A 13,066-nucleotide genomic window follows, 5' to 3' on the forward strand; every position below is an offset into this window, starting at 1 on the left:
GGTTTTAAATCAGTATTTGGGTGAAGTTAATGTGAAATTAATCGGCATTACTCTGTTAATTGACCATAATTCAAAAACTATTTAGCCATAGGAAAAAAAAAATCATCTTTCAATGACAAAAATTCTTTTTTTGTAAGGAAATCTGAAAAATTATAATGACTAGGATAATGACTGCAAGAAAAAGGTATAAAACAAATTTTTTAAATTTTACTATTCTTTTTTTAGAACACAAATAATGCTAGCGTCCTTACTGCCTGAAGGAGTTTGAAGACATATGACTGGTTCAAGTTCAATATAATCTCTTTATGATTTTAATTGATTGGCATACTAAAAAAAACAATATAAATTCAAGGTGGTTTTTTTAAAGTTTTATATCATATTAAGGTGAACCCCAAAAGGATATAGTAAATTATTTCATCTTGGAAAAGATGAATGAAAAAAATTGATCGGAATACTGTCATGGTAAAAGAAAAAGCACTACTTTTGAGTTTTTCATATTCAGCAATAGTGGAAGAGTTCTATACATACTCTTAATGACACTTTTAGTTCTGTTTCAAAGTGAGTACATCATTTATGGATATTTTGATGATTGCAGTTTGCCCCCCCAAAAGGAATCCTACTCTTAAAAATCAGTTTGATTATGTGAGCAACTTCCTAATCATAAAGGCTTTTATTCTAACACAGCATCTACTGCACAGAAATCAGATCACAATCAGGACTGAGAAACCAAAAGAATGAGAAATGTCCTATTGCTCTATTGGTCATGTGCCCCTTAATTCCAGGCCCCTCCCTCAATAACTAGATTTAAAGTACTACAAAACTAGATTTTTATACTAAAAACTTACTTAATGTACTCAATATAAGTCAATTACAATAAAAAGAAAGCAAAGCTTCTGGGCGAATAATCCTGGCCCCAACTCTAGTCCCTACAAAGGCTCATTTTTAAAAAATTCTTTATTTTTCACCTTTCTTATAAAAGGAGAATAATTTCTGTGCAACATTTGCAGAAAAGAATAAATATTGTTGCATTTCATTCAAATATAAAAGGAATAACAAATATACAATATCAGACAAGAAGCAAGCTACTTATGAGAAAAGCAGTGATTACTACAGTAGCATGTGCAAATACAACATTTTTAAACATAAATTTCCATCAGAAAAGAAAACTACCAAAACGGCCTTTTCCATTCCATTTGAACTGATTGCCCACAATAGAAACAAACATCTCCTGGGACATTAGGTTATCATCAGCTTCAATGATGCCCAGGCCACTCAACCTTTTCTTTTTCATTTGGCCTTTCCTCGTGGAAGCAGCCACTAGTTCATTGACAATTTCACAGTTGCCTTCCATTTGGTCAGTTTGGTCATAAAACTCAGGTCTTGCATACGGCCCCAGTTCACCAGATGTATACTGCATTTGCTCTTCTTGTCCCATTTTCTCCCTTGCACCTACTTCTTCATTTTCTTGAACTTTAAGTATTTTATTTCCTAGGGAAAAGGAACAAATTAACAGAAATCAGGTTGTACACAAACAAAATCAACTAAATTGAAAATATTTCAACATGATCATCTAATATAACTTCCAATTGTTTTCTGACAAGATCTCTTCTCGCATCTAACAAAAGAATTTTAAATTTCCCCAATTATATTTTCTATCAATAAGATTTCTTTGCCTTCCCAATGCAACTAGGCTCTCACTCCTTTTCTTTTTATTCATGAACATAACTGTGCCTTGATTCTTTGAATCTTCTGCTCTACAAAAAAGCCAAAACAAATTCACACACATCCACTCAATGTCTAAACTTTCTCTAGCATTTAAGAATAAACATTAGATTGATTCAGGCCATGAGGCCCTGATATATTAGGTGAATTGTCCAATATCATTGTGTAAACTCTAGCTTTGCAATCTAAGAAAAATGGAAAAAACTAAGGAAAGAATTCTTTGCAAGTAGGGAGCTAGTGACTAGCTATGCTTCCACTTAACCTACTCCAGACTCACTATCCCTCTCAGCAAGTCCCTTCAACCCTTAGATCTCAGTTTCCTCATATGCAGAAAATAGTTAAACTAGATTTCTAAAATCCTCTTACACTAAATCCTGCTGTCCTGTATCTAGTTTAACACTATCTGCTCTTTTCCTCCCTGATACTCTCTCCTAAGTCTTCCTGACCCTACTTTCTAACTATCTTTCACCCCAAACTCTTCCTTCTTACAAACATCACTATTTCCGTTGAAATTCTGTTCCTTCGAAAGGGACCTGTACGTGCAAGAATGTTTGTGGCAGTCCTCTTTGTAGTGGCCAGAAACTTGAAACTGAGTGGATGCCCCTCAATTGAAGAATGGCTAAATAAATTGTAATATATGAATGTTATGGAATATTATTGTTCTGTAAGAAATGACCATCAGGATGATTTCAGAAAGGTCTGGAGAGACTTACATGAACTGATGTTGAGTGAAATGAGCAGGACCAGGAGATCATTATATACTTCAACAACAATATATAATGATCAATTCTGATGGACGTGGCCCTCTTCAATAGTGAGATGAAACAAATCAGTTCTAATAGAACAGTAATGAATTGAACCAGCTACACCCAGCGAAAGAACTCTGGGAGATGAGTGTGAACCACTACATAGAATTCCCAATCCCTCTATTTTTGTCTGCCTGCATTTTTGATTTCCTTCACAGGTTAATTGTACACTATTTCAAAGTCTGATTGTTTTTGTGCAACAAAATAACTATATGGACATGTATATATATATATATATATTGTATTTAACATATACTTTAACATATTTAACATGTATTGATCTACCTGCCATCTGGGGGAGGGGGTGGGAGGAAGGGGAAAAACTGGAACAAAAGGTTTTGCAACTGTCAATGCTAAAAGATTACCCATGCATATTATCTTGTAAATAAAAAGTTAAAAAAAAAAAGAAATTCTGTTCCTTCTATTTTCCCAAGTTCATAATTGCATTTTTGCAATTATAATACAATAAACTTGAGTTTCTCCTCCTCTTTCATTCACAGATCCAAGTAGGTGCCAAATCGTGATGTTTCTTCCTCTACAACACCCCTTCCCTCAGAATGTATAGCCATCACTTTAATGTGAACTCTCATTACCAAAATGCCTCAATTAGTAGTTCTCACTGAAGTGCCCAATAATTATCCAAAGACTTTATGCTAAAAATTATTTAATGGTGTTTTAAGGAGTGTTAACTGCAAAGAAGATCATAAGGAGTATATTAAATTACCCTGCAGATTCACAACACATTCCTTTATGTTGTTAAAAGAGGTTCAAGGGACAAAAAGCACTAGGAACTACTGTCCCAAAGATTATTGCAAGAGCCTCTTAAAGTGGTCTCTTGCCTCAAGTCTCTCACCACTCCCAACTTATCCTTCACAATGCTTCCAGAGTGATTTTCCTTAAGAGATGATAGTGTGACTCCCTTAATTCCAATGATTTCCCATTGCCTCACAAATAAAATATACACTTCTTTGCTTAGCTTTCAAAGCTAAGCCTGGCTTCAAGTTATCTTTTTTAGCCTCAAAGGACATTACACTTCTTCTTTGGGAGAATTAGTTCTTATTACGCTTCATTCCATCTCTTATTTTGGTGTCTTTGGACTAGCAACTGTCCTTTCTCCCTATAGCCCAGAAAACCTTTCTTCATTTAAGATGCATCTGAGATATCATCTTCACCATGAAGTTTTGTTCCCCAATTCTCCCAAATCCTAGTACCTACTCTTCTCTCAACTTTGTGCTTAACCACTTTGTATTTATATGTATCATTCCTCTTTATATTTATTTTATAGATAGATAGATATAGATATACTTATCCTCCCCACTAGAATGCTTCCTATGAGTGGAGATTTCTTAATTCTCTGAACTTGAATCCCCAGTCTCTACCACAATGTCTAGCACAAAGTAGGAGCTTAACAAATGCTTGTTGATTAATAACAATTTTGTTTTCCTGGAATAATTAATATATCCCTTCCATATCAAAACAAACATTAAGGGCCTACTATGGATTGTGCTAAGGATATACAAAAATTAAAAAAGATAGTTCCTACTCTAAAGAAGCAAACAATTTAAAAGAGGAGGATGTGACATATAGTCAGATAAAGAACCCATTTTTTCCACCCAGCCTCAGGTATTATGAGAGGAATAACACAGTTGGAATACTGCCACAGCTCTACAACCATACCCAATCACCTGATCATGGGAAAGGACTTTTCCCCCCCAAGAGAAGGACATAGAATCAAAGTCTTAGCTCTATTAGCTCAAACAAATTAAACTAGGTTCATATTTTTGTAATAAGAATTCATAAAAATAGTGTACCTTCAGATCCATCTTGAGCATTTTCTTGGAGGTCAGAAAAAATTTTAGGTTTCACCAAGACAACACCATAGCCTTCATTATTATGTATGACATTATTCACCATAGTTATTTTGGGAATGTCATAATGCTCATCTAAGAAGTCCTGTGACATTGAAAACAAATGTTTTAAGGAACTGTCACATCCAACACTGCCTGATTTTAAAATCTTCTCCTCACTTTTTTCCAGGCTAGTCTAAAAATAAAGTAAAAAGCTAAGCTTATTAATATGTTACAGCACAGACTGAATCCTGAATGACATACAACATTTTCTCTTCAATTATCTAGAGATATAGGGAAAGGAAAAACATTTCCTATAAGAGACAGAAAACTTCCAATCACCAATTATTGATATTACTGAAATCCATACATTGCAAATAAATAATCTCAATCTAACCTTGTAAAAGAACATAGTTCAGTTTGCACTCACCTTAATTAGTATGCCTTCCTTGCAATGATGTATCCCATTGTCACTCAAAGTACATTTACTCCCTGGATATATTTCTATACCTGCACCCTATAAATTAATTTGAGATATTAGTCATCAGTTTTTAAAAGTAAGTGAAAAAAGGCAGAAATATAAGACTAAATTTATTATCATTAAAATTAGTCTCTTAAAAATACTCAAATAAACTTTACAAATCAATTTTATTAAGCATTCCTACCAACATTTCCATTTGTTCTATTTTCACCAGGTTGCATGAGAACCTTAGAGTTTCAAACACTTCATTTCTGTTTTTGGCTACTTTCATTCAGGGCAGATCAATTTTCTGATTCTTCAAAAGGTATTAATTATTTAATAATTTTCTTCAAAGAGACAAAACTAATTCAAAATGACCATTCTTCTCCTACAGAACCAATTAAGAGGTAACCAAAATAAGTGAGCGAAATTTTTTATAAAACATTGTTGTCCCTCTGATGCCACATTTTGGTAGGTAATTGTGGTGTTCAAATGACTATAGAAGAATACTGAGAAAGCACTTTAAAAATAGAGAAAATGTGGCCAAGACAGGGAACTATCTAAGCTCAACAGCTAAAAATAACAGTCAAAATTCAAACCTAGGTCATGACATTTAATGTTTCATTCTCAAAATCTATGCCAGCCAAATATATATTAGGCAACAGATAAATCAAGGGTCAAGGACCATCCTGGATACTTACAAAAGTTTTTAACCAAAAAGCTAGCCATGGGTGACAAAATATCTTTGGCTATATCCATTTTTAAAAAAGCAAAAATAACCCAGAACCTATCCTACAATGATAGCAGTGGAACGGCAGAAAATGGCAAAGGGAGCTTACAGGAATCGTTAATTCTGCCCAGTGCTGGTCTTAGAACTTTCAGTGAGTTATTTTATTTCTCGAAGCCTGTTTCCTTACCTATGAAGTGTATGGGCCTGTGTGCATGTGTTGTACAAACACATATGCATATGTATATGCATATGTATATGCATATGTATATGCATATATGTAAACACATAATTACACATATATACTATCCTGTGATTTTTATCATTAGATGCAGAAAAAACCTGTGATAAAATACAATGTCCATCTCTGCTAAATAAACCTCTCCTTAACATGGTAAATAGTACAATAGTAAATGACTTTTGGAATAGTACTTTTCTGCTGGGTCCTAAATAAAGTTTAGCCTTTTCTTTAATTATTTTCCTTTTAGTAATGTACTTTTGGAAAACCTCAAGATCCAAGGTTTGGAGGTAAGAATTTACTATTTCACAAAAATTGCTGGTAAAACTGGAAATCACTTTGATAGAAACTAGATATAGACCTAGACTTCACATCACATACCAAGACAAGGTCAAAAAATAGGTACATGATTTAGATATAAAGAGTGACATTACAAACAAATTAAAGAAATTTTACCTGTCAGATCTATGGGAAAAGGAAATTTATGACCAAACAAGAAGATAAAGAGGATCACAGCAAATATAGTAGACTATTTAAATATGTGAAATTAAAAATGTGAAAAATATGTAGAATTTGTACAAATGAAACCAAAGTAGCCAAAATGAGAAGAGCAAAAACTCAGGAAAAGAAATTTATAGTAATTTTTTCTAATACAGGCTTCATTTCTTAAATATATAGAGAACTTAGCCAAATTTATAAAGAGCCATTTGCCAATTGATAAATAGTCAAAAGACATGAACATATAATTTTCGTTTTTTTTTATTATAGCTTTTTATTTACAAAACATGCATGGGTAATTTTTCAACAATGACCCTATCAAAACCTTCTGTTCCAACTTTTCCCCTCCTTCCCCCCACCCTCTCCCCTAGATGGCAGGTAGTCCAATATAAAAGTAGTCATTTTGTTTTGTTTTGTTTTGTACTTTGTTTTTGCTGAGGCAACTGGGGTTAACTGACTTGCGCCGAGTCACACAGCTAAGAAGTGTCAAATGTTTGAGGCCAGATTTGAACTCAGGTCCTCCTGATTTCAAGGCTTGTGCTCTATTCACTGTGCCACATAGCTGCCTCGAACATGTAATTTTTAGAAAAAGAAATCTAAGCTAATTATTGTCACATGAAAAATGCCAATTAAAACCACTCTGAAGCACCTCACATATATGATAGATGACTAACATAATAGAAAAAGAAAACTATAAATGCTGGAGAGAATGTTAAAAAATAGGGACACTAATGCACAATTGCTGGAGCTATGAACTGGTCCCAACTATTCTGAAGAGCAATTCTTTACTAAGCCCAAAGGGCTATAAAATTTTACATAGCCTTTCACCCAGCAGCAATATCACTATTAAGTTTGTATCCCAAAGATATTAAAGTTGAAAGGATCTAGATGTACAAAAATATTTATAGTATCTCTTTTCATAGAAGCAAAGAACTGTAAGGGAGGCCCTCAATTAGGAAATGGCTATTGTTATACTTGACTGTAAAATACTTGACTGAAGTAAAGGACTGTATGACCCTTGTTTCTGATTGTACTTTCCCTATATCCTCTGTCTAAATTCTGTCTTTTGCTCTGTCCTCTAGGGAGGCAGGGCAGTTCATTCAGACTTTTAAATTTGTTCTTTTGATTTATATGGGCTCCTGTTTTCCTTCCAATGAAGGTCGTTTTAGACATGAACAGCTTTACTCCACTATTTTCATTTTAAAATAAAAATGACTGAATGGCTGAACAAGTCGTGGTATGTAATTTTGACAGAATGCTATTGTGCTATAAGAAATGACAAGAAGGATGGTTTCAAAAAAACCTGAGAAGACTTATATGAATTGATTCAAAATGAAATGAAAAGCAAAACCAGAAGGACATTTTCACAATAAAAGTAATACCACAATATTTAACTGTTAAAAACTTAGCTACTGTGATCAAGACAATGATCTCAAACAATTCTAAGAGACTCATGATGAAAAACGCTATTCAACTCAAGAGAGAACTGATGAATTCTGGTTTGTAGATTAAATCATTTTTTTACCTTGTGCTTTCTGGGGCAACATGGATAATATGGAAATATTATTTGCATCACTTTACATGTATGATATCATATTACTTGACTCTCATTGGACAGTGTAAGGGTTAAAACGCCTCTGGGAGGAAGGAATGTGGCTCAAGGCCTGTGGGAGGACCTGAGGGATGAGAAGTTCTGAGGGGCAGGCAGTTCTACGTGGAGGTGGGGCATAGCCCCAGGAGGTGGTGTCTGACCCTAGGTACCATGTCTCCCTCCTTAGTGCTCTCAAAGCCTAGCACGCCTCCCTCCTCCTTCTTGGGACAATCCCATTCTGCCAGGTTCCTAGAAGACCTCCCCTTCCCCCAGAACCTCAGGGGGATATAAATATGTGCTATCTAAGAATAAAGTTCTCTTTCGCTTCACCCCTACATCTCCTGGTGGTCTGTCTCTATGGGATCCGGGTTGGTGCCCGAAGATGGGTAAGTGTGGCCTAGCCGTGCCGTTGACGAATGGGCATTAAGAGTAGCTCAAAGAGGAGCTACCGGGTTAGAATAGTCCATAGGGGCGTAACAGACAGGAGAGGAACTAGAAGGAGAGGGAGAATTTGGAACTCAAAATTTTTTAAAATGATAAAAATAAGTAATAATTTCCTTTAAAAAATGGCAAAAAGTACAAATATAAAACTAAGAGCTAGCATTACTGGCGATAAGCCAATAGTTCTTTGTCACAACTCCTATTTAAAATAATGCTATATATGCTAGTTGTAGCATTAAGACAAAAGGAAAATTGTGAAAATAACCACAGATAAAGAAGAAACAAAATATATTTTTTACAGAGTCTCAAATAAAAATAATTGAACTAATAAGCTTTGGAAAACTTACAGGGTTTAAATGAAGCTACATAAATCCCAAATATGTCTCTATATTGTCAATAAAAACTAGGAGGAAAAAATAGAGAAATTCCATTTAAAATAACTACAAAATCTGTGAAATATTTGGTAGTCTACCTACCAAGATATACACAAGTACTACATAAATAAACCAATTACAAAACACTGTTAACAAAAATAAGACAGACCTAAATAACTAGAAAAAATAATAATTGCTCAGGGGTCTGCTGAATCAATATAAAAACAATGATAATACAATCTAAACTAACTTATGTATTCAATATAATATCAAACTATCAAAGGATTAGAAAACGGGGGGGAGGGGAGGAGACAATCAAAATTTATATGGAGGTACAAGAAGTCAAGAATCTCCAAGGAAATAATGAAAAAAAAAAGTGGGAAGAAAGTCAACAATGCTAGATCTCAAAATATATACAAAATGATAATTGTCAAAACAATTTGATACTGATTATAAATAGAAAGATGGATCAGTGGAACAAATTAGAGAGGCAAACAAATCTAGCAGCCTAGTGTTTAATAAGTCCAAATACCCCACCTACTAGGATAAAAATTTACTAGTTCATAAAAGCTGCTGAGAAACTACTAAACAATATCAACCAACATTTCTTAAGGGACAACATAGTAGAAATTAAGTTTAAAACAACACTTTACACCTCATGTCAAGATAAGTTCTAAATAAACGGATGTGTGATACAGATATTAAAAAATCACAGATTAACAAATTAAAGAAACAAGAAAGAAATTACCTTTCAGATATATGGATAGGGGAAGAGTTCACAACTAAATGGGGGATCCAGAGCATCACAGAAAATAAAATAGACAATTTTGATTACATAAAATTTGAAAATTTTTGCACAAAAGTCTAATACAGTTAAGATTAGAAGAATAAGTTAGATGAGGAAAAAAAAAATTTTTGCATCACATTTTCCTGATATATCTCATTCCCAAGACATGTAAGTAACTGATTCAGATTTATAAAAATAAGTAGCATTCCCCTATTGGTAAATGACCTAAGGATATGAACAGGCAGTTATCAAGGGGGAAAAAATTGAAGAAATTTTAAGAATAAGTATAGGTAAAAAAGAAACAAAATTTATTTTTTGCAGATGATACAGTGGCACACTTTGAACAGAGTCCATATCCCAAAGAAATCAAAAAAGAGGAAAAGGATCAATAGGTACAAAAATATTTATAGCAACTCTTTTTGTAGAGGCAAAGAACTGGAAATTATCAGGATTCTCATAAATTGGAGATGACTTAAGAATCATGTTCTATGAATGTAATGGTAAAGCAAAGCAATTCCCACATTTGCTGTTCATTCAGTATATTAGTCTATTATTTCCCTCTCATGAGGCGGAGCATCATTCTTCATTAGTTCTTTGATGAAGAGGAATCATGGTCTATTGTTTTATTGATCAGTCCTTATTTCTTTCAGAATTGTTTTTACAATATTGATGTTATAGTATAAATTATTCAGACGCTATATCAATTTATACAAGCCATCCCTGGTCTGCTATTTCTGATAGCACAATAACATTGCATTACATTTAAGAATGCCTTTGTAAGTTTTTCACATTCTAAACCACACTCCCAACCAGTGCTTCATCGATGACCATTACATCAAGCTATTTTTCTACTAGTAATAACCTCTTAGGAGAGGTCATTCACTTTTGAATGGTCTTCCCCCTCTTGACTTGTGGCAAATATCAGCCTAGAAGTAGTTATGTAGTCTATGGACATGCAACAGAACACAGTAGATTGAGTGGAGATCAAATAGGCAAACTTGGTCTTTATCATCAAATTGCTATAAATCAATTATACTAACCAATCCCTTAGAAAGTAGGAGAAACAGGTGTGAAACATCATGAAGGAAAAGAGAAACTCAGCACTTTGAACGATTTATATTTGACTAATAAGAGCTAGTTAACTAAGAAATATTATTTTAAAAGACTGTTTTTCTTCAAGTTGACTTCCTCAACTTTGGGATTTATTTTTTCTCTTTCCCTGAACTTCAAAAATGCTTTAATAAGATTATTTAACTTTCATAATTTGGTTTTGTTGTTTTGTTAAAAAAAAATAACAATAATGAACTGGGATGCTTTATAAAAAGTAAATAGTTTTATGTACCATACCTTGGCCCCATATAAATCAGAATTTTTCATCAGTAATTCTGCTGATGTTCGAACTGTTACTCCTGTAGTCTCACATTGCAACACACAGTTTTCCAATGTGGTCTTGCCACAATGAATGCCTGTAATGAAAAATGCTCAGTTAGTGTTAGCTGCATTAGAAGTTATCTTGCCTTTTCAAACATTAATATATGAACTAGGTATTTTTAGAGAGCTGACAATTAAAGTCTCCACAAGGTAAATCCCCCAAAACTAATTGTGAATTGATGGTAACAATGCTTCATACAACACAATTCTAACATTATCAATTAAGTAAATGACAATGTCTTGATTTGCTCTCTAACATGAAGACACACACACACAGGGATTTTCATAGCCATAAAAGGACAAAATACAATTTTTGAATTTCATTAGTGGATATTAACCTTTATTGTAGAGAATGCTAAATAAAGAATCAAGCCACAAATTTTACAAAGAGGCTACAGATCATGGGAGGAAAAAAGCATTAGAATTCTAAAAGGCATTATGGAAATCTTGGCCAAATGTACAAGTACACAAAAGCAATTTATTATGAACTCTTTTCAAACACTTTTTGGGAAACTTCCTACCTTGTACATTCTAAATACAAAAATAATCAGTCCATCCATTCACTAAAAGGTGATGAGAACTTAAGGATTTGTTTATATTAATTACTCTGATAAAGAAACACCAAGTTTTTCTTCAAAACTTAAAAGTCCAACAAATTCAGATACTTACTCAAGATTCCTTCCACAGCATCATGCTGAACAAATTTCACATTTGAGATTTTAACATTGGCACCTGTACAATCTACAAAATTGTCTCCTTTCCCCCTCTTTTCTATTACAATGTCATCTGGCAGACCATATCCTATCAAAAAAAAAAAAGTTAAGATGAATTGGAAAAAATATAAACTCAATCTGAAAAATGTGTTTCTGTGATTCACTGAACTTCAAATCATAGTTATAAAACTAGTCAATACAGCAAGAATTTAGATAAAACAATTTGTTCAGTTTGGGCAAAGAGTTGATAACAGTTCACTGATTCTTCACTGTAAAGTTTCCCTTTTGATACTTAATGTCACTAAGATTTTCCCTAACCTATTCCATGTGACTTTCAGCTACATCAATCTAAGTATTTGCTAGAAAATAGGATTAGAAACAATCAATATCACTAACAAGCCTTGTCATAAAATTTTTTTAAGTCTTAAATGTACAAAACTGAATCAAAAGGCTATAGTAACCAGTCTAAATTAGGTTGAAAAGGCAAACCTGAGCCTCTCAAAATATTAAATCACATTACTGCATTTAATAAGAACCATATAGGTTCATTGTTGAAAAAAAATTTCAACTTTATTATTGAATATCTACTATATGCAAGACACTATACTGGATGTTTTACCTTTAAAATGCTAACAGATGTCAAAAGAACATTTTCTAATTCCATTCTATATGAAAGAAAAGCATAATATGTGGACACAACATTTTCAATGGTTATGGCACTCAAAGAATACTGTTCACAGCAGAAAAAATTAGCATATTCCCTTGCTAAGGGTCATAATCCAACTATTCAATTTTCAAATATTTAAAAAGTCTTCTCTTTCCTATGTTGCTATATAGGTAAAAAGATTATAATGGAGATATCCATAAGCCCAATCAAAAAATAGAAAACATACCAAGGTCTTTGAACTATCTATTATGAAAAAAAGGTGTTCTGTACCTGGCACTAATTTCATTGTTTTTTTCATTTCAAAAGAGATCCAAAGCAAGTCAAAAGCATTACGTATGTCTTAACTCTTCAATTCAATGATTATAAGTAAAAATACATTATATGTGCTAAATACATATGAAAGTGTTTCTGTATATACCAGACATCCAAATTTGTAATTTTATGTAGGTAAACTTTAAGTTGCATTTTAATGAAACAAGTCTTGATAAAGGTTATCTTACTTGGAACCACTGAGACATTACTACAAATAATACAAAACATCTGTAATTTCAATAGATACTATTTTCACTGATGCAGATAACACATCCATACCTTAGTAAATATCTTCATGAGCTGGTATAGATAAATAATGTTTTCACCTTGTGGTCAACCTTTTGATGATTTGCTTTTGAACTTATCCAAGCTATTCCACCTTGGTAGTATACATTCTAAAGTAATGGTTTTTAAATATCCAGAGTCATCTTTATTCTACACTGAGGCATCAA

At 33.1% G+C, this 13,066-nt stretch overlaps 1 protein-coding gene across 3 annotated transcripts in view; it reads right to left on the bottom strand.

The window, feature by feature from the left end:
- Positions 1-1,120: 1,120 nt before the first annotated feature.
- SHCBP1 (SHC binding and spindle associated 1) overlaps positions 1,121-13,066 on the bottom strand; it is a 33,991-nt gene continuing 22,045 nt past the window's right edge. For 2 of the 3 annotated variants that reach the window (XM_031954411.1, XM_031954410.1), the window contains exons 9-13: positions 11,592-11,723; positions 10,839-10,957; positions 4,806-4,892; positions 4,340-4,571; positions 1,121-1,488 (exon numbers count right to left, since the gene is read on the bottom strand). In XM_031954411.1, coding sequence (XP_031810271.1) covers positions 1,154-1,488; positions 4,340-4,571; positions 4,806-4,892; positions 10,839-10,957; positions 11,592-11,723 — 905 coding nt within the window. In that variant the 3' untranslated portion in view covers positions 1,121-1,153. The remainder of the gene's footprint in view (positions 1,489-4,339; positions 4,572-4,805; positions 4,893-10,838; positions 10,958-11,591; positions 11,724-13,066) is intronic. The other variant, XM_031954409.1, reaches the window with a different exon arrangement.

This window comes from Sarcophilus harrisii, chromosome 2 (assembly GCF_902635505.1).
Source record: "Sarcophilus harrisii chromosome 2, mSarHar1.11, whole genome shotgun sequence".
NCBI classification, from domain to species: Eukaryota; Metazoa; Chordata; class Mammalia; order Dasyuromorphia; family Dasyuridae; genus Sarcophilus; species Sarcophilus harrisii.